The following is a 23,254-nucleotide window of genomic DNA, read 5'->3' on the forward strand; positions in this document are numbered from 1 at the left end:
ATGGATTCTTGCAGCTATAAGCTCTACCATATTGATGGCTTAGACTCCAGAAAGGGTCTGGAAACTTACTTTTCAGGTAAAGAAGACATGGTCTTTGGAGAAGATACCATAATATTTCCCATTGAAAATATTACAAAAACTTTCACAAAGGGTATGTATCTTAATCTTTGTAGATTTCTATTAGTTACAATTGTAAATATCTAGCTAAAACTTAGGGTACCTTCACACTTTGGCGATGCAGCAGCGATCCGACCAGCGATCTGACCTGGCCAGGATCGCTGCTGCATCGCTACATGGTCGCTGGTGAGCTGTCAAACAGGCAGATCTCACCAGCGACCAGTGACCAGCCCCCAGCCAGCAGCGACGTGCAAGCGACGCTGCACTTGCACGGAGCCGGCGTCTGGAAGCTGCAGACACTGGTAACTAAGGTAAACATCGGGTATGGTTACCCGATGTTTACCTTAGTTACCAGCTCACACCGCTTAACCTAGCGTGTGGCAGGGAGCAGGAGCCGGCACTGGCAGCGTGAGAGCTGCGGAGGCTAGTAACGAAGGTAAATATCAGGTAACCACCTTGGTTACCCGATGTTTACCTTAGTTACAGCTTACCGCAGGCTGTCATACGCCGGCTCCTGCTCCCTGCACATTCAGGATTGTTGCTCTCTCGCTGTCACACACAGCAATGCGTGCTTATCAGCGGGAGATCAACAATAAAAAAACGAACCAGGGCTGTGTGTAATGAGCAGCGATCTCACAGCAGGGGCCAGATCGCTGCTCAGTGTCACACACAGCGAGATCGCTAATGAGGTCACAAAAACCATGACTCAGCAGCGATCTCAGTAGCGATCTCGCTGTGTGTGAAGCACCCCTTAGAATAATTAGAATAATTTCTTTATGAGGGTTAAAGTGATTAGAAAAAGGTAAACCCACTGCCATTTATTTATTAATAGCTGTACTACCCGGCTTCGCCCGGGTTAATAATTGCTGTTAACAAAATAGAATGTATTAACAAAAATGTATTCTGCACACAAAAACCACAAAACAAATAGATATAAATGTAATTATGTCTGTCTCCCAGTCTGTATATATCTCTATGTCTCTCTCTCTATCTCTTTGTCTGTCTGTCTGTCTCTTTCCCTGTCTGTCTCTGACTGACTCTGTCTCTTTCTCCATCTGTCTCAATCTCTTTCCCTGTCTGTCTCAATCTCTTTCCCTCTCTTTCCCTGTCTGTCTCTTTGTATCTTTCCCTGTGTCTGTCTCTTTGTCTGTCTCTTTACCTGTCTTTGTCTATCTTTTTCCCTGTCTGTCTCTTTCCCTCTCTTTCCCTGTCTGTCTGTCTCCCTGTGTCTGTCTCTGTCTCTTTGTCTGTGTCTATCTCTTTACCTGTCTGTGTCTGTCTCTTAACCTGTCTCTCTCGTTCTCTCTTTTCCCTGTCTGTCTCTTTTCCTGTCAGTCTGTCTCTTTGTCTGTCTCATTACCTGTCTTTGTCTGTCTCTTACCCTGTCTGTCTCGCCCGGGTTAATAACTGCTGTTAACAAAATATAATGTATTAACAAAAATGTATTCTGCACACAAAAACCACAAAACAAATAGATATAAATGTAATTATAATGTTTGTCTCCCTCTCTGTATATATCTCTCTATCTCTCTCTCTATCTCTTTGTCTGTCTGTCTCTTTCCCTGTCTGTCTCTGACTGTGTCTGTCTCTGACTGTCTCTGTCTCTTTCTCCATCTGTCTCAATCTCTTTCCCTGTCTGTCTATCTATCTCTTTCCCTGTCTGTCTATCTTTCTTTCACTTTCCCTGTCTGTCTCTTTTCCTGTCTGTCTCTTTCCCTCTCTTTCCCTATCTGTCTCTTTCCCTCCCTTTCTCTGTCTGTCTCTTTCCTTCTTTCCCTCTGTCTCTTTCCCTGTGTCTGTCTCTTTGTCTGTCTATCTATCTCTTTCCCTGTCTGTCTATCTATCTCTGTCATTTTTCCTGTCTGTCTCTTTCCCTCTCTTTCCCTCTCTTTCCCTGTCTGTCTCTTTCCCTGTGTCTGTCTCTTTTTCTGTCTCATTACCTGTCTTTGTCTGTCTCTTACCCGTTCTGTCTCTTTCCCTCTCTTTCCCTATCTGTCTGTTTCCCTGTGTATGTCTCTATCTCTTTGTCTGTCTCTTTACCTGTCTGTGTCTGACTCTTAACCTGTCTGTCACTTTCCCTTTCTTTCCCTGTCTGTCTCTTTCCCTGTCACTCTGTCTCTTTGTCTGTGTCTGTCTCTTTGTGTCTGTTTCTTACCCTGTCTGTGTCTGCCTCTTTCCCTGTCTGTGTCTGTCTCTTTCCCTGGCTGCATGGTGACATTCCATATAAGGGCGTGGCTGCACATTCTTCTGAAGTTCTGGCAGCACTGTGGCTCCCAGCTCCATTCGCTTTAATGGAGGCAGGTTTTTTTTCAATAACTGTAAAGAGCGGGCTTAAAATTTCCCCTCAAAACATAGCCTATGATGCTCTCGGGGTCCAGAAATGTGAGTGTGCAAAATTTTATGGCCTTTGCTGCGACGGTGTGGATGCCAATCCCGGACATACACACACACATACACACACACACACATACATACACACACATACACACACATACATACACACATTCAGCTTTATATATTAGATTAACCCAAGAAAATTGAGTAAAACTCTGGTCATCGAATATGATGTAGACTATAAGGTCTCTGGGTTTAGTGGAGTCATTGTTTCCCCCTCTATTATAGGTAGCACCACAGAAAAAAAGTTTGAGGGTGAAAAAAGAATTAGGCCTTGTGTGCACACTGCATTTTTTGTCGCGTTTTTGTGCATTTTTGGGTGCAGTTTTGGTCCCAAAACTGCATGCATTTCCTTCCCCAGCAAAGTCTATGAGATTTTATTTTTGCTATCCGCAGGTTGCAGCTTTTTTTGGCTGCGTCTTTGTGGTGACCACAAAGATGTAGCAAGTCAATTCTTTCTGCATTTTTGCCAGCATTTTTTAACCCTTCCAGTCAACAGATTTGAGTTAAAAAACGCACTGGTCAAAAATGCGGTAAAAACGCATCAAAACGCGGCAAGAAATGCCTGCTGGGGGAGGGTTTTTGGAACAAAAAAGGGAATCTTTATGGTCACCACAAGGATGCAATGTACGCACATTAGCCTAATGCCGGCGTCACACAGTCCGATATATCGGGCGATATGTCGTCGGGGTCATGTCGTTAGTGATGCACATCCGGCATCGTTTCACATATCGTACCTTGTGACACCCCTGAATGACTGTGAAGGAGCAAAAATACTCACCTTATCATTGCTCATTGACACGTCGTTCATTTTCAAAATGTCGGTCCTCCTTCTGTGCTCCGGATGTTTATCGTTCCCGAGGCAGCACACATCGCTCCGTGTGACACCCCGGGAACGATGAACTGCAGCTTACATGCGTCTCGCCAGCAATGCGGAAAGAAGTAGGTTGGCGGGATGTTACGTCCCACTCATCTCCGCTCCTCTGCTTATATTGGCCGGCCGCTGTGTGACGTCGCTATGACGCCGAACGTCCCTCCCCCTTTAGGAAGAGGATGTTTGCCTCCCACAGTGATGTCATCCGGGAGGTAAGTACATGTGACGGGGGTTAATGACTTTGTGCGCCACGGGCAACTAATTGCAGCCATGATTAATTATGATAGATTATGTCCACCATGATTACCACGATCGTCAACCTATGAGGTACTGACTTGAACAATCATGCTGCGGGGTTGTTTTTCCGCATAATGAATGCTTTAAAAAGAAAATCCTTAAATCAATGGTGGAATGGTATTTTTTTACTATTTTACTATACATTTATCATAATTGTGCCCTGCTCTGAGGAGACCTCTAGTGAGTCTGGGACCGGAAAGTCACAATGCCTTTGTGACGCCCTGGACTAGCCAGGTAGTCACAGGCACAACACCGCCCACACCCCCTCCCCTGGATAGTAACACCAGTCAAACAAAAATCCTTGTTGCCCCCTCCAGGGGCTGATGTCCACACCAGGTGGGGTGGAGCAAGGCGGATGGCCCCACCCACCAAGGAGTTCACAGTCCTGGAGACGGGAAAAAGCAGTCAGTGGAGTGGAGTGGAGTTGAGTGAGTTGAGTTGGGAGTGGAGTAGAGTGGAGGAGTGAAGTGTAGAGGAGAGGAACTGCTGGTGTCTGGGACGGAGCCCAGGCACTGTGAGCAAGGTCGGCAGATGGTGGTGGCCGTCTGCAGATGTGGGTGCAGGTCGGTGGAACCGTAGGACCGGGGATGGGCGGTGGCCCGCCGGTACCGAACCGGGGAACAGATCCGCATCCAGCACAAAGGCAGGGCCATCGGACCCCGACCAGGCTAGGAGCCGCCAAAAAGGTCAAATCTGAGAGTGACCGGAACCCCAGGGGTTCCCTAACACCCAAGTCCCGACAGAAGGCAACCGTCCACACCGTGAGAATAGAAAGCTACTGCCATATGTTAGAGATACAAGGGCCAGTGCCTGCAGGCAAAATGGGCTCCCTCGGTACATACACGCCGGGGAGCGGACTACCGTTCGGAAACCATCGCAGTCAGTACAGTTTTACAGTGGTGCAGGGAAAGACAGCCGCCATCAACCTGTCCGGGGAGAGCACAGACCCAGCAGCTGGCTGCGGGGCCCGTCCATCCAGCCGTTTGGTTTACCAGTGACTCTGTGAATCTATGCCTGAATGAGTACAACAGTGCCATCCGGCACCGCGCCGCGCTGCCTCCGCAACCCTGCACCCCAGCTACCCTGCCTCCCCATATCATCACCGGGCCTCGGGATCACGAACCCTTACCCACGGAGGGGGAACCAACATCCTAACTGCTCCCTGCCATCGCTCCCAGGATCCCCGTCACCAGCAGCGGTGGTGCCCATCATCACCATGACCCGTGGGTGGCGTCATGAACTATCTCTCCAAACAAACCACCCCTTTTCACTCGTGGGCGAGGAGCGCTGCCGGCCCACCGCTCGAGCCACCAAGCAGCAGCAGAAGCCCCGGACCCGAGCGTAGCGAGCACGGCCCCCCGTCTGTGACACCTTTTATGTGCAGATCTGAAACCTTTGTTTGAATGAATCTGCTTTATTTTGGGGCTTTTGAGTTAAAGACTCTTTCCTATATGACTATCCTTTGAAGCCTTAATCTCAGGTGCAGTTTTTTGTGACCACTCCACTTTGCTAAGTAAAGTCACTTGTTTTACTATCTGATGCTGGTTTTAGAATCTTCATTCTTATGCTGTCCACTTCAGAAGGAGCCAGTCTCTAGAAGAAGCTTAGGTGTCATGACAATTTCAGCTGCGGAGTTTGGCTGCATTGGATGAGTTTGGAGTGTTTTTCTTTTGTGTCTATTTTCCCCCTGTCTGTCTCCCTACCCTTGTATTATATTATTGTAGTGGTGAGACTAATGCTCTCACTGGCCTTCTCCCTAGTCAGGGTAAGTTAAGGGAAGGCAAGGGCCTAGGAAAGTGATCAGAGATGGGGAAAGGATTTCTGGAGGTGACACTGTTCCCCTTTCCCAAGCGGCAGGACCTACCATTGTAACATGTCCCCAGTGACTGGGGACATGTTACAATGGTAGGTCCTACCCTGTGAGTTGCGGTGCTCACCAGGAGTTCACTAATGTCTGGCAGACTGTGTAACAATATTACAGGGTAATGCCCAAAACTACAATGTGTCCTATTTAAATCAAGTCCTCATATGACTGTTTTTATAGAGGAAAAAAGTTATGGATCTTTGAAAAAGGGAAGAAAAAAACAAAAGGCAAAAAACTATTACAGAGTACAATCCAAACATCAGTGGAGAATCCTGTTTCTGGTTTGTTCCAACCACAGAATGTAAATATTAATATTTAGATCTTCTTTTCTACAGGTCATATTAAAGGAGACGTCTTGATTGATTTCAGTTTTGGTCCCCTAGTTCATCATTTATTTGCAGCTTGTGATTTTTTCAAACACATTATAGTGCTGAAGATCCAAGACAGATGCATCATGGAGCTAAAGAGATGGGTGGATGAACGTACAGGAGCTTTTGATTGGGGCCATGCAGCTAAATGTCATGTAGATAATAAAGAAAGCAGGTGAGGCATTGCCCAAACATTAGGAGAAACCCAATAACATTGCTATTTTTGCTTTCAAACTAGAAAAACAATGGCAAATTTGGGAGATTATTGCACAGTATTTCTTTTATTTACCATATATTACTTTGTCAGATTATTAACCCCTTCACGACCAATGACGGATCTATCCGTCATGGAGTATATGCGGTTAAGCCCCGCCCCCTGCTGTGGGCAGATTGCGGCAATCCGCGCACATATCAGCTATTTTCAACAGCTGACATGTGTGCCTGCATGTTATGAGTGGAATCGCTTCCACTCGCAACATTTAACCCCTTAAATCTCACTGCTAAAGTCTGGCAGCGAGATGTATATCCATGCGGCAATTAGATTTACTTACCGCCGCCCCCACCGGAAGTCACGTGCGTGATCACGTGACTTTCGGTGGTTGCCATGGTAGCACAGGGTCATGTGATAACTCCTGTAGCTAACATGAGTCACTTCCTCTCAATGCTGGCAAAGTGCCAGCACGGAGAGTAAAGCAGCATATCTTCAGATCTTAGCTCTGTAGCTGATATCTGCAGATAGTGCAGAGCGATCAGATTGCGGATCGCTATAGCCTCCTAGGGGGACTACTAAAATAAAAAAAAAGGAAAAAAAAATTTTAAAGAAAAAAACAAAACTAAAAGTTCAAATCACCCCCCTTTTGCCCAATTGAAAATTAAAGAGTTAAAAAAATAAAAAATCTACACATATTTGGTATTGCCATGTTCAGAAATGCCCGATCTATCAAAATATAAAATCAATTAATCTGATCAGTAAACGGCATAGCGTCAAAAAAATTCCAATTGGCAAAATTACAGTTTTTGGTCGCCGCAAGTTTTGCGCAAAATGCAATATCAGGCGATCAAAACGTAGCATCTGCGGAAAAATAGTACCATTAGTAACGGCAGCTTGAGACGCAAAAAATAAGCTGTCACTGAGCCATAGATCCTGAAAAATGAGAACGCTTCGGGTTTCAGAAAATGGCGCAAAACGTACGCCACTTTTATTGGACAGATAGTGAATTTTTTTTAACCCTTTAGATACAAGTAAACCTACACATATTTGGTGTCTACAAACTCGCACCGACCTCAGACATCACAATGACACATCGGTTTTACCATATAATGAACACGGTGAAAAAAATATCCAAAAGACTATTGTGCGATCACACTTTTTTTGCAGTTTTTCCACACTTGGAATTTTTTTGTTGTTTTCCAGTACACTATATGGTAAAACTAAGGATTCCATTTAAAAGTACAACTTGTTACGCAAAAAACAAGCCCTCATATGGCAAGATTGCCAAAAAAATAAAAAAGGTACGGCTCTCAGAAGAAGGAGAACAAAAAACAAAAACGCAAAAACGAAAAACGCTCTGTGGCTGAAGGGGTTAAAAACCAAAATTTGGATTTCATTGGAAAAGTCTACTTTTATCCACTCAGATCAATCGTGGTTCAGTATAATAATGATTAGAGATCAGCAAACTAGAGGTTCGGTGTTTGGCATTCGGACTTTTATGGAAAACTGAGTTTGGGTTCGGAATTCGGGTGCTTTACGCATGAACTTCACTTGCGTAAGCATCAGTGTGCTTGGGTATGCTCAGTGCTCAGCCCAGTGTGAGCCACTTGCAGTGTTTGGATAGTTCACACTGGGGTCAACAAGATATACCCTTTCATACTAGTAGGCGTGATCAGATGTAGTGTGCACCAAAAATACAAAATGTTTAAAAAAAAATGTTATGGCTGGCTGCATGTGGGCGGAGACCTGAACTGCCCAATTAGTGACCTACATTGGGGTTCAGGTAAAGTTTAGGTCCAAAAACGAACTTATTTAAACTTCGGCTGAACCTGCTGAACTGAACTTCAACTGGTCCGCTCTTCTCTAATAATAAGTAATGTTGAAAGCGCACAATACATACAATGTTTTTGGTCTTTAGATCATGTATAAATCTTGTTTAATTGGTAATATATATATATTGCCAAAATCTGTCACTGTGCAAGGAACAAATTAAATTATATTGTACAGTACATAATATTTGGCAATGAACTAATATATAGAAAATCTACAGTAATTTGTACATTAAAAAAAAAGATAAAGTAGTATATTTGACCGTGAAAGGTGGAAAATAGACACCTTTGTCTTTATTGTGGTCTGTGGCTGCTTTTCAAGATATACAGTGCCAACAAGTAGTATTCAACCCCCTGCAGATTTAGCAGGTTTACACATTCGGAATTAACTTGGCATTGTGACATTTGGACTGTAGATCAGCCTGGAAGTGTGAAATGCAGCAAAAAAGAATGTTATTTCTTTTTTTTTTTTTTTTTTTAAATTGAGAAAAGTTTATTCAGAGGGTCATTTATTATTCAACCCCTCAAACCACCAGAATACTGTTTGGTTCCCCTAAAGTATTAAGAAGTATTTCAGGCACAAAGAACAATGAGCTTCACATGTTTGGATTAATTATCTCTTTTTCCAGCCTTTTTTGACTAATTAAGACCCTCCCCAAACTTGTGAACAGCACTCATACTTGGTCAACATGGGAAAGACAAAGGAGCATTCCAAGGCCATCAAAGACAAGATCGTGGAGGGTCACAAGGCTGGCAAGAGGTACAAAACCCTTTCCAAGGAGTTGGGCCTACCTGTCTCCACTGTTGGGAGCATCATCCGGAAGTAGAAGGCTTATGGAACAACTGTTAGCCTTCCACGGCCTGAACAGCCTTTGAACGTTTCCACCCATGCCGAGGCCAGGCTTGTCCGAAGAGTCAAGGCTAACCCAAGGACAACAAGGAAGGAGCTCCGGGAAGATCTCATGGCAGTGGGGACATTGGTTTTAGTTAGTGATGAGCGAGCATGCTTGTCACTACTCGGTACTCGCACGAGTATCGCTGTACTCGGGCTGCTCGGCGGGGACCGAGTAATCTCGCGATACTCGTGCTGTACTCGTGGTCTTCATTTCTGCATGTTGGCGCTCTTTTGAGAGCCAGCCCTCATGCAGGGATTGGCTGGCAGACCACTGCAATGCCACAGCCCTGTTAGTTGTGGAATTGCAGTGATTGGCCGGCCTGCACAGCGTGACCGAGCCTTTATATCGGCCGGCGCGCTGTGCTCTGCTCACAGCTATCCAGACAGTGAGTGCAGGGAGAGTGTCGCTGATTCAGGGAAAGCTTTGCGGCCCTTTATAGTTAGTTCCGGAGCAGGGCTGCAAACAGTGTGACCAGAAGTCCTTCTCAGGACTATTCTAGTTGTATACAGGCAGGCAGGGTATAGCCAGGTCGGAGTACAGTAGCAGAGTCCTTCTCAGGACTATTGTTGCTATATACAGGCAGGGTATAGCCAGGTCGGAATACAGGCTAGTGACCAGAAGAGTCCTTGTCAGGACTATTGTAGCAGTATACAGGCAGGCAGGCAGGGTATATAGCCATTCCTAGTGGTGACCGTATACCAGCCTTCATCATATCTGGGGCTGGTGTACACAGTGTAAAACAGTCCAGATAGTGTCAGACTTCTCAGTAATTGTCGCTCCTAAAAACCAGTTAGGTTCTTATTGCGTCCGTGCTTGCATTTAAAAACAGCACGTGTGTGGCAGTCGGTGGCAGGGTACAGGTGCGCGTTTTGCACAAACTATTATATAACGCACAAGTCTAGTGTATAATACACGTCAGTCAGCAGTGTCTGATAGTGTCAGACTTCTCAGTAATTGTCGCTCCTAAAAACCAGTTAGGTTCTTATTGCGTCCGTGCTTGCATTTAAAAACAGCACGTGTGTGGCAGTCGGTGGCAGCGTACAGGTGCGCGTTTTGCACAAACTATTATATAACGCACAAGTCTAGTGTATAATACACGTCAGTCAGCAGTGTCTGATAGTGTCAGACTTCTCAGTAATTGTCGCTCCTAAAAACCAGTTAGGTTCTTATTGCGTCCGTGCTTGCATTTAAAAACAGCACGTGTATGGCAGTCGGTGGCAGCGTACAGGTGCGCGTTTTGCACAAACTATTATATAACGCACAAGTCTAGTGTATAATACACGTCAGTCAGCAGTGTCTGATAGTGTCAGACTTCTCAGTAATTGTCGCTCCTAAAAACCAGTTAGGTTCTTATTGCGTCCGTGCTTGCATTTAAAAACAGCACGTGTGTGGCAGTCGGTGGCAGCGTACAGGTGCGCGTTTTGCACAAACTATTATATAACGCACAAGTCTAGTGTATAATACACGTCAGTCAGCAGTGTCTGATAGTGTCAGACTTCTCAGTAATTGTCGCTCCTAAAAACCAGTTAGGTTCTTATTGCGTCCGTGCTTGCATTTAAAAACAGCACGTGTGTGGCAGTCGGTGGCAGGGTACAGGTGCGCGTTTTGCACAAACTATTATATAACGCACAAGTCTAGTGTATAATACACATCAGTCAGCAGTGTCTGATAGTGTCAGACTTCTCAGTAATTGTCGCTCCTAAAAACCAGTTAGGTTCTTATTGCGTCCGTGCTTGCATTTAAAAACAGCACGTGTGTGGCAGTCGGTGGCAGCGTCAGGCTCCATATTGTCCCTGGATAGAGACGTGCATGATGGCCTGTAAACATGAAGTGCCCATTGTAAGGAAGTGGGTCTATTGTAGTATAGCCCTTAGGCAGGGCAGCCAAAAATTGGGAGGCTCCATATTGTCCCTGGATAGAGACGTGCATGATGGCCTGTAAACATGAAGTGCCCATTGTAAGGAAGTGGGTCTATTGTAGTATAGCCCTTAGGCAGGGCAGCCAAAAATTGGGAGGCTCCACATTGTCCCTGGATAGAGATGTGCATGAGGGCCTCAAAACATTGTTCCCATTGCAAAGGAGCGGGTCTCCTGTCGTTGTAATGCCCATTCAGAAAGAATGGGCGAAAAAATTTACCACTGGGGGTATACCTGAAACAACGGCTTAACTATTGTAACGGTCACCATGATGGCGCATGAGGAGAAGGAGGAGCAGTCCAGCGATTAGCCAAAGTCCAGAAGTGTGTTACCATGGGTGAGTGGAGGTACATGGCAAATTCCCGTTACAAACTTTAAATTCCGCTGTAATTTGCTGTTGGTGTGTGTGGTGAAGTCTGGCCAAATCCAACCCTTGTTCATCTTGATCAGAGTCAGCCTGTCAGCATTTACAGTTGACAGGTGGGTGCGTTTATCTGTAATGATTCCACCTGCGGCACTAAAAACACGCTCTGACAAAACGCTAGCGGCAGGGCAGGCCAGGACTTCCAAGGCGTAGAGAGCCAATTCATGCCACGTGTCCAGCTTGGATACACATTAATTGTAAGGCACAGAGGAATGTCGGAGTACAGTTGTTTGATCTGCAAGGTACTCCTTGAGCATCTGGGCAAACTTAGGATTTCTTGTGGCACTACCCCTCACCTCAGGGGCTGTGGTATGTGAGGGGCTGAGAAAACTGTCCCACATCTTAAAGACTGTTCCCCTACCTCTGGCGGATTGGACTTGTGCCCCTCTCGGCTGTACGCCTTGGTTGTCCACTGATTCCTGACCTATGCCGCTAGCGTTTTGTGAGGGGAATGCTTTGCCTACTTCCGTGACTATGGCCTTCTGGAACTGCTGCATTTTGCCTGACCTCTCCGCCTCGGGAATAAGAGACATAAAGTTGTCCTTTTAGCGTGGGTCTAACAGTGTTACCAACCAGTAATGATTGTCGGCCAAGATGTTCTTAACGCGAGGGTCACGAGACAGGCAGCTTACCATAAAGTCAGCCATGTGTGCCAGACTCTTAACAGCCATCACTTCAGTATCCTGACCAACACGATGACTGAACATGCTGTCCTCCTCCTCCTCCTCCTCATCATCTACCCTGTCCTCTGGCCAGCCACGCTGAACCGAGGATATGACTGCATGTCATATCCTCAATTTGGCCAGAGAGTTGCTCCATGTCTTCATCCTCCTCCTCGTCATAGTCCTCCACTGCACGTTGTGATGAGACGAGGCTGGGCTGTGTGTTATCATCACCCACACCCACTACTGTTTCTTGCTCAAACTCATCGCGCTCCGCCTGCAATGCATCATGGTTGTTTTTTGAGCAGAGACCATTTTAGAAGGCAGAGAAGCGGTATGGTGACGCTAATAATGTCGTCATCGCCGCTCACCATCTTGGTGGAGTCCTCAAAGTTTTGGCGGATGGTGCATAGGTCGGACATCCCTCTCCACTCCTCAGGTGTTATGTGTGGAGTTTGACCCATTTCCCGACGGCTTAGGTGATGCAGGTACTCAACAACTGCCCTCTTCTGCTCACATATCCTGACCAACATGTGCAGAGTTGAATTCCAAAGCGTGGCGACATCACACACCAGTCTGTGTGCCGGAAGATGCAAACGGCGTCTTAAGCCGGCAAGGCCGGCTGAAGCAGTAGGTGACTTTCGAAAATGTGCAGACAGGCGGCGAACTTTTATCAGCAGATCAGACAGCTCTGAGTATGACTTTAGAAACCGCTGAACCACGAGGTTGAGCACATGGGCCACGCATGGAACATGTGTCAGCTGGCCTCGCCTCAAAGCCGCCACCAGGTTCCGGCCATTGTCACACACGACCTTTCCTGGCTTTAGGTTCAGAGTTGTGAGCCAGTGATCTGCCTGCTGTTTCAGAGCTGTCCACACCTCTTCTGCATTGTGGGGTTTGTCACCTATGCAGATTAGCTTCAGCACTGCCTGTTGCCGCTTCGCCGAGGCAGTGCTGCAGTGCTTCTGTGTCGCCCTGGACAAGCCAGGGGCCACAGAGCACAACACTTAAACACCCCACACTCCCTGCAGGCATATCATAGTCAAAACACAAAATCCTAGTTGCCTTCCCCAGGGGCTGTTGTCCACACCAGGGTGTGGAGCCAGGCGGTTGGTCTCCACCCACCGAGGAGGAGGGAAAACACAGGCAGTGAGAGTTAAGCTAAGGAAGTGGAAGGAGGAAAGTAGTAGAGAGGAGAAAAGTGACAGCAAAGAGCCTGAAGTTGGTCCGGGTGTGTGGACCGGACAGGACAGCAAGGTTGGCAGGATGTGGTGACCGTCTGCAGTTGAGGCCGATTGGAGTCTGCCGTAAGGACCGTGGACGGGTGGTGACCCGGCCGTACCGGACCGGTATACAAAGAGAAGCCAGCACCATTGGCAGAGGACTTTCGGATCCCGGCAAGGCTTGGTGTCGCCGTGAATTTGCCAAATCCGTTAGTGAAGGGAACCTCAGGGTTTCCAAACAGCCAAGTCCAGATAGAAGGCAACCGTACAACCGTGAAGGGGAGACACCGCCACCGCCAAGGGCAACCGTCTCCCAGGGCCAGCGCCTGTGGGCAAAAGGGGCTCCTCCGGCCCATATCCAGGTCGGGGAGCGGGTTACCGTTGGGAAACCATCACTACCAACACTTAACTTAGGTGCAGGGAGAGACAGTCATCACTAACCTGCAGGGAGGAACAACCGCAGCCGTCCGAGTGACCCGTCCATCCAGCCACTTGTTTTACCGTGAACTGTGTCATCATCATTGGGCTGAGTGAGTACCTCCATGCCGTGCGGCACAGCGCTGCCCCTGCGACCCTGCACCTCATCAGGCCCCGCAACCCGCCTGTCATCCATCTCTACCCCATCACCAGGCCCCGGGACAACCAACCCCCCTACCCACGGAGGGGAGAAATAACAACAAAGCTGCTCCCTGTCACAGGCTCCCGGGATCCCCGTCCAGAGCAGCGGTGGTGTCCACACAATCACCACAACCGTGGGTGGCGTCACGGACAATATCCCCAAAACCCAAACCACCCCTTTTCACTCACGGGCGAGTAGCGCCGCTCGAGTCCCCGGGATCCGGCCATCGCTCGAGCCAACGAGCGATAGCAGCAGCCGTAGAGCAGCGTCAGCCGGACCCGAGCAGTGGGAGAGCGCACCGTCCCCTCCTCCGCCCGCGACACTTCCAGCTTGGGACTGGTGTGGAGGGTAAAGTGGATGAGGATGCGCAGGAGGAGGAGGAGGCTGAGGAGCATGACATTCCGGAGCTGTAGAGTGTGTGTGAAACCCTGACTGAGGTAGGGCCTGCAAAACTTGGTGTGTGAAGGACGTGTTCCGTCCCTCGCTCAGACTGGGTCCCAGCTTGCACAATATTAACCCAGTGTGACGTCAACGAGATGTAGCGGCCTTGCCCACATGCACTTGTCCACGTGTCTGTGGTTAGGTGGACTTTGGCTGAAACAGCGTTGTTCAGGGCACGTGTGATGTTTTGTGACACGTGGTGGTTATGCAATGCGGGGACGGCACACCGGGAGAAATAGTGGCGGCTGTGGACCGAGTAACGTGGGACAGCTGCCACCATCATGTCGCGGAATGCTTCTGTCTCAACCAGTCTAAAAGGCAACATTTCCAGCGCAAGCAGTCGCGAAATGTTAGCATTTAGAACTGTGGCATGTGGGGTGTTGGCAGTGTATTTGCGCCTGCGTTCAAAGGTTTGCTGAATGGATAACTGAACGCTGCGCTGGGACAAGGACGTGCTTGATGATGGTGTTCTTTCTGCGTAGGCAACTGCAGGTGCAGGAGTGGAGGAGGCTTGTTCTCAGGCAGCATGGACAGGGGATTGGCTCGCATGCACAACCAGCGAAGACGTAGCAGTGACATCAGCAAGCACTGCTCCTCGACTCTGTTGTACTTCCCACAAAGTCGGGTGCTTGGCTGACATGTGCCTGATCATGCTGGTGGTGGTCAGGCTGCTAGTTTTGGTACCCCTGCTGATGCTGGCATGGCAGGTGTTGCAAATGGCCTTTTTAGAATCATCTGGAGCCAACTTAAAAAACTGCCAGTGTCAGGGTTTTCCAGTTTTCTTTTGAAAGAGCTTGCCCTTTGTTAACATGGAGTTTTCTGTTCTGTTGCCCTACTTCCTGTCCATCTGTTTAAAAGCCGCCCCTAAAGCTTAGTCCAGTGCCTGAGTATACTGCTTCCTGTGTGCTCCTGCCCTGCTGCTTTTGGTTCCTGATTGTTATTCGGATCCTCTTGGAAAACAACCGACACCGACTCTGGACTTCATCTGGTATCATCTAGCTGTGCCCGGACTCCGTTTGCCGTCTTTGGTCGGCACTTCTGCCCGGTTCCTTCCGTTTAATGCCACTCTGGACTCACATCACGTACGGACATTTTTGGACTTACCTATTGCCCTTTTGTGTCCCGGCTGCTGCGCATTTAGGGCTTCTGGGGTGATTGCCAGACAGTCCCTGTATAGGGGTTCGCTCTTGGTGGTCTCCCTGGGGGAGTCCGGTGCGCGGTCCCGGGAATTCCCTTTCGCTCCGTCCCTGGAAGGTATTTCCTGTATTTATGTTCTACTGTGTTTTTGTTCCGTTTATGTACATATTTGCTGGTTGCATATTATAAACGTCTTGCACCAAGAACTCGTCTCTGGTTGTCATTGCCCTAACGCAATCGAAATCCTCAATACATACAATAGTATTACAGCCAGACTCGGGAAGACCTAACATTTGTACAGGCACCTTGTGTCGTGTTGTTCCGGGGAACAGTTGCCTGACGTCTGCCTGGGGCCACCACTCTGCTTCTTACTGCCTGTTGGGATGCTACGCCTCCCTCCCCCTGTGCACTGCTGTCCTCGCTCTGCATATCCTCCTGCCAGGTTGGGTCAGTTACTGGATCATCCACCACGTCGTCTTCCTCTTCCGCACCCTGCTCCTCCTCCTGACTTCCTGACAATTGTGTCTCATCATCGTCCACCCCTTGTTGAGATACGTTGCCAACTTCGTGAGAACGTGGCTGCTCAAATATTTGGGCATCTGTACATACAATCTCGTCATGGCCCACTTCAACAGGAGCTGGCGAGAGGCCAGAATTTGTGAATGGAAACGTGAACGAACAGCTCTTCCGAGTGTACAAGTGTGGGATCAGTAATGTCCGTGGACGTGTACTCGGCCTGGTGGTAGGAAGGAGGATCAGGTTCTGAAATGTGCGGTGCAGTATCACGGCTACTGACACTTGACCGTGTGGAAGACAGAGTGTTTGTGGTGGTGCCAATCTGACTAGAAGCATTATCCGCTATCCAACTAACAACCTGTTGACACTGGTCTTGGTTCAAGAGCGGTGTACTGCTGCGGTCCCCAAGAATTTGGGACAGGACGTGCGAGCGACTAGATGTGGCCCTTTGTTGTGGCGAAATTAGAGCTTGCACACAACCTCGGTCTCTGCCTGCACCACCATCACGTCCACTTCCTTGTTCGTTGACAACGCCCTTGCGCATTTTGCAATTCTGTGCTGATGTGTATTATTCACTAGACTTGTGCGTTATATCCAAGTTTTTGCAAAACTCACACAAATGCAGCGGAAAGCTGCCACCAACAGGCACACACGTGCGGTTTTTAAATGCAAGCACGGAGGCTCTAAGAACCTAACAGGTCTCTATCCAGGGACAACGTGGAGCCTCCCAATTTTTGGCTGCCCTGCCTAAGGGCTATACTACAATACACCCACTTCCTTCCAATGGGCACTTCAGGTTTACAGGCCCTCATGCACGTCTCTATCCAGGGACAACGTGGAGCCTCCCAATTTTTGGCTGCCCTGCCTAAGGACTATACTACAATAGACCCACTTCCTTCCAATGGGCACTTCAGGTTTACAGGCCCTCATGCACGTCTCTATCCAGGGACAACGTGGAGCCTCCCAATTTTTGGCTGCCCTGCCTAAGGGCTATACTACAATAGACCCACTTCCTTCCAATGGGCACTTCAGGTTTACAGGCCCTCATGCACGTCTCTATCCAGGGACAACGTGGAGCCTCCCAATTTTTGGCTGCCCTGCCTAAGGGCTATACTACAATAGACCCACTTCCTTCCAATGGGCACTTCAGGTTTACAGGCCCTCATGCACGTCTCTATCCAGGGACAACGTGGAGCCTCCCAATTTTTGGCTGCCCTGCCTAAGGGCTATACTACAATAGACCCACTTCCTTCCAATGGGCACTTCAGGTTTACAGGCCCTCATGCACGTCTCTATCCAGGGACAACGTGGAGCCTCCCAATTTTTGGCTGCCCTGCCTAAGGGCTATACTACAATAGACCCACTTCCTTCCAATGGGCACTTCAGGTTTACAGGCCCTCATGCACGTCTGTATGCAGGGGCATTGGTGAACCTCACAATTTTGGACTGCCCTGGCAAAGGAAAATACTACAAAGACTCACTTCCTCAAAATGGGCACATTAGACTCAAGAGGCCTTCATGTACGTCTCTTCTCAGGGACATCGGAGTGCCACACAATGTTTTCACGTAAAATCTTTCATGTATTAATCTCAAAAAGTAACATACACCAGCTCTATCTCACTATTGCGTATGTGCCCTTAACATTTCTGCCATGAAAAATCATTTTGGGGTCATTTTGGAAGGTTTTCTGGTGAGTCCGTAAAAATGGCGTGAAACGCGGACAAAATTGTTCACAGCTGTGACTTTTCAGTGATAAATGCTTCAAGGGGTCTTCCCCATGCTGTTGCCATGTCATTTGAGCACTCTTCTGAGACTTTTGTGCCATTTTTAGGGTTTCTCCATGCTGCCGGGGGGTCATTTCACAAAAATACTCGGGTCTCCCATAGGATAACATTGGGCTCGTTGCTCGGCCCGAGTACACGAGTATCTTGGGATGCTCGGCCCGAGCTTCGAGCACCCGAGCTTTTTAGTACTCGCTCATCACTAGTTTTAGTCAATACCATAAGTAACATACTCCACCGCAATGGTCTCCGTTCCAGACGAGCCCGTTAGGTACCTTTACTTTCAAAGCGTCATGTCAAGGCTCGTCTACAGTTTTCTCATGATCAATTGGAGGATTCTGAGGCAGACTGGTTCAAGGTTCTCTGGTCTGATGAGACCAAGATCGAGATCTTTGGTGCCAACCACACACGTGACGTTTGGAGACTGGATGGCACTGCATATGACCCCACGAACACCATCCCTACAGTCAAGCATGGTGGTGGCAGCATCATGCTGTGGGGCTGTTTCTCAGCCAAGGGGCCTGGCCATCTGGTCCGCATCCATGGGAAGATGGATAGCACGGCCTACCTGGAGATTTTGGCCAAGAACCTCCGCTCCTCCATATTGGATCTTAAGATGGGTCGTCATTTCATCTTCCAACAAGACAAAAACCCAAAGCACACAGCCAATAAAACCAAGGCCTGGTTCAAGAGGGAAAAAAAAATCAAGGTGTTGCAGTGGCCTAGTCAGTCTCCTGACCTTAACCCAATTGAAAACTTCTGGAAGGAGCTCAAGATTAAAGTCCACATGAGACACCCAAAGAACCTAGATAACTTGGAGAAGATCTGCATGGAGGAGTGGGCCAAGATAACTCCAGAGACCTGTGCCAGCCTGATCAGGTGTTATAAAAGACGATTATTAGCTGTAATTGCAAACAAGGGTTATTCCACAAAATATTAAACCTAGGGGTTGAATAATAATTGACCACACTTTTATGTTGAAAATTTATTAAAATTTAACTGAGCAACATAACTTGTTGGTTTGTAAGATTTATGCATCTGTTAATAAATCCTGCTCTTGTTTGAAGTTTCAAAAAACACAAAAAACCTGAGCTGAAACAATGTTCAGTAAACATGCAACATTAAGCATGTGAATTGCAGCCTTAAGACTAGAAAAAAAACAAAGAGAAAATTGCATGAAAAATACCCTGACTATAAATAAATAAATTGCAAGTGCTTAATAACAGGGTACTTAGTGTATACATTTTTGCAAAAAGGTAAAAAGCTGTCTCACCTCGTCAAGGTATACACTAAGTACCCTGTTATTAAGCACTTGCAATTTATTTATTTATAGTCAGGGTATTTTTCATGCAATTTTCTCTTTGGTTTTTTTCTTGTTTGAAGTTTGCAGGCTCTAACTTATTTGCATCTTATCAAACCTGCTAAATCTGCAGGGGGTTGAAGACTACTTGTAGGCACTGTAAATTGAAAGTGGCTCTGTAGTAATACACCATTTGGTTGAATTTAAGTCTTCTCCTGTATTTAAAGTCCAGTGTAATCCCCCCAAGTCCTGATGTCACCCTGGACAATAGTGACCATGTCCGTGAGACAAAAAGTTTCATCATTTTTCTCTTTTTTCTTTTTTTACAGTGAACAGACACAGGAAAGAGAAAATAAAGTGAGATCGGCTCTTCAACATGTTGTAAAATGTAACCTTGGAAAAGACAATATGGTGGATCCGATCCTCTTACCACCAGCGGATTGTATCATCAGTTTTTGAGATGAAAATGAAGATATTTCAGCTCAGCTGCCGACTCCACTGCTGTGATCTCCTGGGTGCACGGATCCGCTGGAAGGTCCAGGCCAGCCAAGGTAATGAGGAAATAGAGCGAAGGAAGGAAGGATCCAGCACAAATCCTCGTGGTTAAAAGTAAAAAAACATCCTTTATTTCAAAAGTTTAAAAGATCTTCAGAGACCGGGAGTAGGAAAAATATTTACAATGGACGCATAGGTGAACTTTACGCGTTTCAGACTTGGGGGGTAAAAACAACGGAGTCCTTAATCATAAGTGACCTATGCTTAGCTGGAAGCAACTCATATAGGGGAGGAAGTGAAATACACACCAGGAAAAGGGGCGGAAATGAAAAAAATCGTAGGTGGAAGGAAAAGGCCAAACCACCTGTACCCACTTCAATTAAGAGACAAAAAGGCGTTCAACATACATGAGATAAATATATAACCATAATATTATATATGAATAGATACCCATATATAGAAGAATATTAACCAAAAATCACATGAGAATAAATGGGTTATAAGCAGAAAAGACAAGATTAGCAAATCTTCCATGACCACAGCAAATAAATGAAAATCGATATAAATTGATGAAAAAATGAACACCATATATCATGATTGTAAGATAAATACCAACAAAGGACAAAATAATTAATAAATAAAAAAATATATATATATATGTATGAAGTGTATAAGATGTTGATAATAAAGATGTCAATTTAAATAATGACAAAATCCTACAAATAAATGTGCAGGCAAAATAATCCATGTTAACATCCCAATGTAATGATATAATATGCAAACTGGGGGGTGGGGTGGAAGGGGGGGGGGACAAGACAAATTAAATAGTAAATGCAGAATATATATATATGAAATGTATATGATGTCAATGATAAAGATGTCAATTTGAAAAATAACAAAATCTCACAAATAAATGTGCAGGCAAAATAATCTATGTCAGCATCCCAATGTAATAATGTACTATACGAACTGGGGGGGGGGGGGGAGGGGGGGGGGGGAAGGGGGGCGGGTTATATGGGGAAATGAACAGGATTGGGTATAAATGATCAGAAAATATATCTCAAATCAGAACGATAGTTCAGGCCATGCGGATGTCTGGTATTTAGTTTAAGTATCCATTTAGCCTCTGTGTGTAAAAGTGCCTGAAACCAGTCACCTCCTCGGAATGGCTTGGGAACAAATTCAACACCAGTGACTGTGAGCGAAGAAAAATCTGCAGAATGGTGTTCCATGAAGTGTCGGGAAAGACCCGACAGGGAACGTTTTTGTGATGGAAGATTATTAGAAGTAGTTGGTTCAAGGCAAGATGTTATCCTAGTGTGTTCAGATATCCTAGTTCTCAAAGGTCTGGATGTACAACCGATGTAACTCATGTTACAGGTAGAACATGTGGCTTTGTACACTACATGAGTAGTGGCACAATTGATAAATGAGTTAATCCTATAATCTGTATTATCAACACTAGTGATGACTTTGGTGGTATTCATAAACTTACATAGACCGCAGCGACTGGAATTACATTTGTAAGAGCCTGAAACACTAAGCCATGTTTTCTTAGGGTTACGAACTGTGTAAGCAGTTGGTGCGATCATGTTACCGACTGTGCATGCTCTCTTCGCCACAATGTTAACTCCATTAGAAAGAACAGACTTCAATGTAACATCCTGTTCAAGAAGGGGAAGAAAACGTAAAATCGCATCTTTTATGTGGAAAAAATCCACACTATATGGGGTGGAAAAAGTGATTTTTTCTTTATATGCAGTGGGTTTGATGCGATCTAGTAACAAACTGGAACGGGTCCTATTGTCTACAATGGACGATGCTCTATTGATTGTTTGGTTGGAATAACCTCTGGTTTTCAATCTATGTTTAATGTGGGAAGCTTCTTTGGAATAAGCTTGATCGGAGGAACAGAGTCTTTTTGCCCGAAACAGTTCCCCCACAGGAAGACTGAGTAAAGTGTGGGGGATGTGGCAACTATCTGCATGAAGGGATGTGTTGCCACTAATGGGTTTCCTGTAGAGAGTGGAATCGATGGTACCTGTAATGGAGTTACCAAATAGACAAATATCTAAAAAAGGTGCTTGCTGTAAATGAACATTTACTGTAAATTTCAAATTTAGACTATTGTTGTTAAAGTATAGACTAAGAGCTTCTGCAAACTCATGAGGTGTGCCTGGATCATGGGTGTTACATATCAGTAACTGATCGTCGATATACCTGGCATACCAGGAGATTTGATGTAAGAAAGGGTTGGTATCAATGTGAACATAGTGCTCCTCCCAGTATGCCATATAAATATTGGTCAGGGCACAAGAAAAGCTAGCACCCATAGGGCACCCAGAAATCTGGAGATAATAAGAACCATTGAATTGGAAATGGTTGTGTCTCAAAAGGAACCCAGTGACCATAAGAATGTATTCCTTAAAATGGTCATCTAAAGAGCTATATTTCTCCAAATGAAAGAAAAGGGCTTGTAAGGCCTTATCATGTGGAATACAAGGGTATAATGAGATTACATCACTGGTAATCCAAAACGAATTTGTGGTCAAGTTTATTCTATCCAGATTTTGTAGTAAGCTTTTGGTGTCCCTAATATAGCCTGTCGCACGTTTCATAAGGGGTTGGAGGATATTGTCCAACCAGTCGCTAAGATTGCTGGTTAAGGAACCTGTACTGGCCACAATCGGTCTCAAAGGAGGTGGAAAAATGCCCTTATGTATTTTGGGAAGCCCTTGGAACACCGGGCATATAGGTTTGTCAATGAGGAGGTAATCATAGGTTTTTTTATTAATGATGCCCCGGTCAAACCCATGTGTTAATATGTTCTGTAACTTGCCCAGGAAAGCAATCGAGGGATCACTAGATAAACGCCTGTAAGTTGTAACATCATCTAATATGGAGTTTATCTCCCTTTCATAAAGTGAACTGTCCAGTATGACTACTGATCCCCCTTTATCCGCTTTCCGAATCACAATGTACTCATTATTAGAGTTGAGCGCGGTTCGTGGTTCGTGGTTCTCCAGTTCTAGGCTCGAGTGATTTTGGGGCATGTTCTAGATCGAACTAGAACTCGAGCTTTTTGCAAAAACTCGATAGTTCTAGAAACGTTCGAGAACGGTTCTAGCAGCCAAAAAACAGCTAAATCTTAGCTTGGTTTCTGCTGTAATAGTGTAAGTCACTCTGTGAATCAAACTATTATCACATTTCAGTGTATAGTGTGCGTGAACAGCGCCTTCAGATCACTGCTGTTTCTATAATGGCGATCGCCATTTTTTTTTTTTTTTTCTTGTCTTCCTTCCCTAAGCGCGCGCGTCTTGTGGGGCTGGCCAGCATGTCAGCCAATCACAGACACACACACACCTAAGTGGACTTTGAGGCAGAGAAGCAACGGCATGTGTGATAGGATCTGCATGTCACATGTCCCTGCATTATAAAACCGGACATTTTCTTCACGGACGCCATTATCTGCCTTCTGCGTCTTTGGTGTCAGACATCACTGTCGCAGTTCCGTCCTTTGTCCTATCGCCGATACAGCTGTATGCGCTGCATACACAGCGTTAGACAGCTTAGGGAGAGCACATTCTAGCAGTCCTTTTAAGGGCTCGTACCGGCAGGGTCAGAGAGCCATAGGTGACAGGTCCTGCAAACAGCAACAGCGTCTGTGTAGCCCAGGTCAGGGATTTCCTCCCTGCATTTCACCATTAGGAGGGAATAGAAAGGCAGGCTTCCATTCCTCTACCCAGAGCACCACAATCCTGCCACTGTACCCTCTTGTCCTCTGCACACTCCAACTCATTCTAAGTAAGCCATTATACTAGCAAACACTCAGTGTACCTAGTGGCATCCTATCTGTGGCTATTGGACTTTGCTATAGTCCCACTAGTGCA

The 23,254-nt window shown here is 46.3% G+C and overlaps 1 protein-coding gene across 1 annotated transcript in view; it reads left to right on the forward strand.

Moving 5' to 3' along the window:
- The window catches only part of LOC142257000 (indolethylamine N-methyltransferase-like), a 42,803-nt gene continuing 19,549 nt past the window's right edge, over nucleotides 1-23,254 (forward strand). The window contains exons 1-3 of the mRNA XM_075329044.1: nucleotides 1-151; nucleotides 5,882-6,089; nucleotides 19,199-19,320. Of these exons, the coding sequence (XP_075185159.1) occupies nucleotides 1-151; nucleotides 5,882-6,089; nucleotides 19,199-19,320 (481 nt within the window). The remainder of the gene's footprint in view (nucleotides 152-5,881; nucleotides 6,090-19,198; nucleotides 19,321-23,254) is intronic.

Source organism: Anomaloglossus baeobatrachus, chromosome 11 (assembly GCF_048569485.1).
Source record: "Anomaloglossus baeobatrachus isolate aAnoBae1 chromosome 11, aAnoBae1.hap1, whole genome shotgun sequence".
NCBI classification, from domain to species: Eukaryota; Metazoa; Chordata; class Amphibia; order Anura; family Aromobatidae; genus Anomaloglossus; species Anomaloglossus baeobatrachus.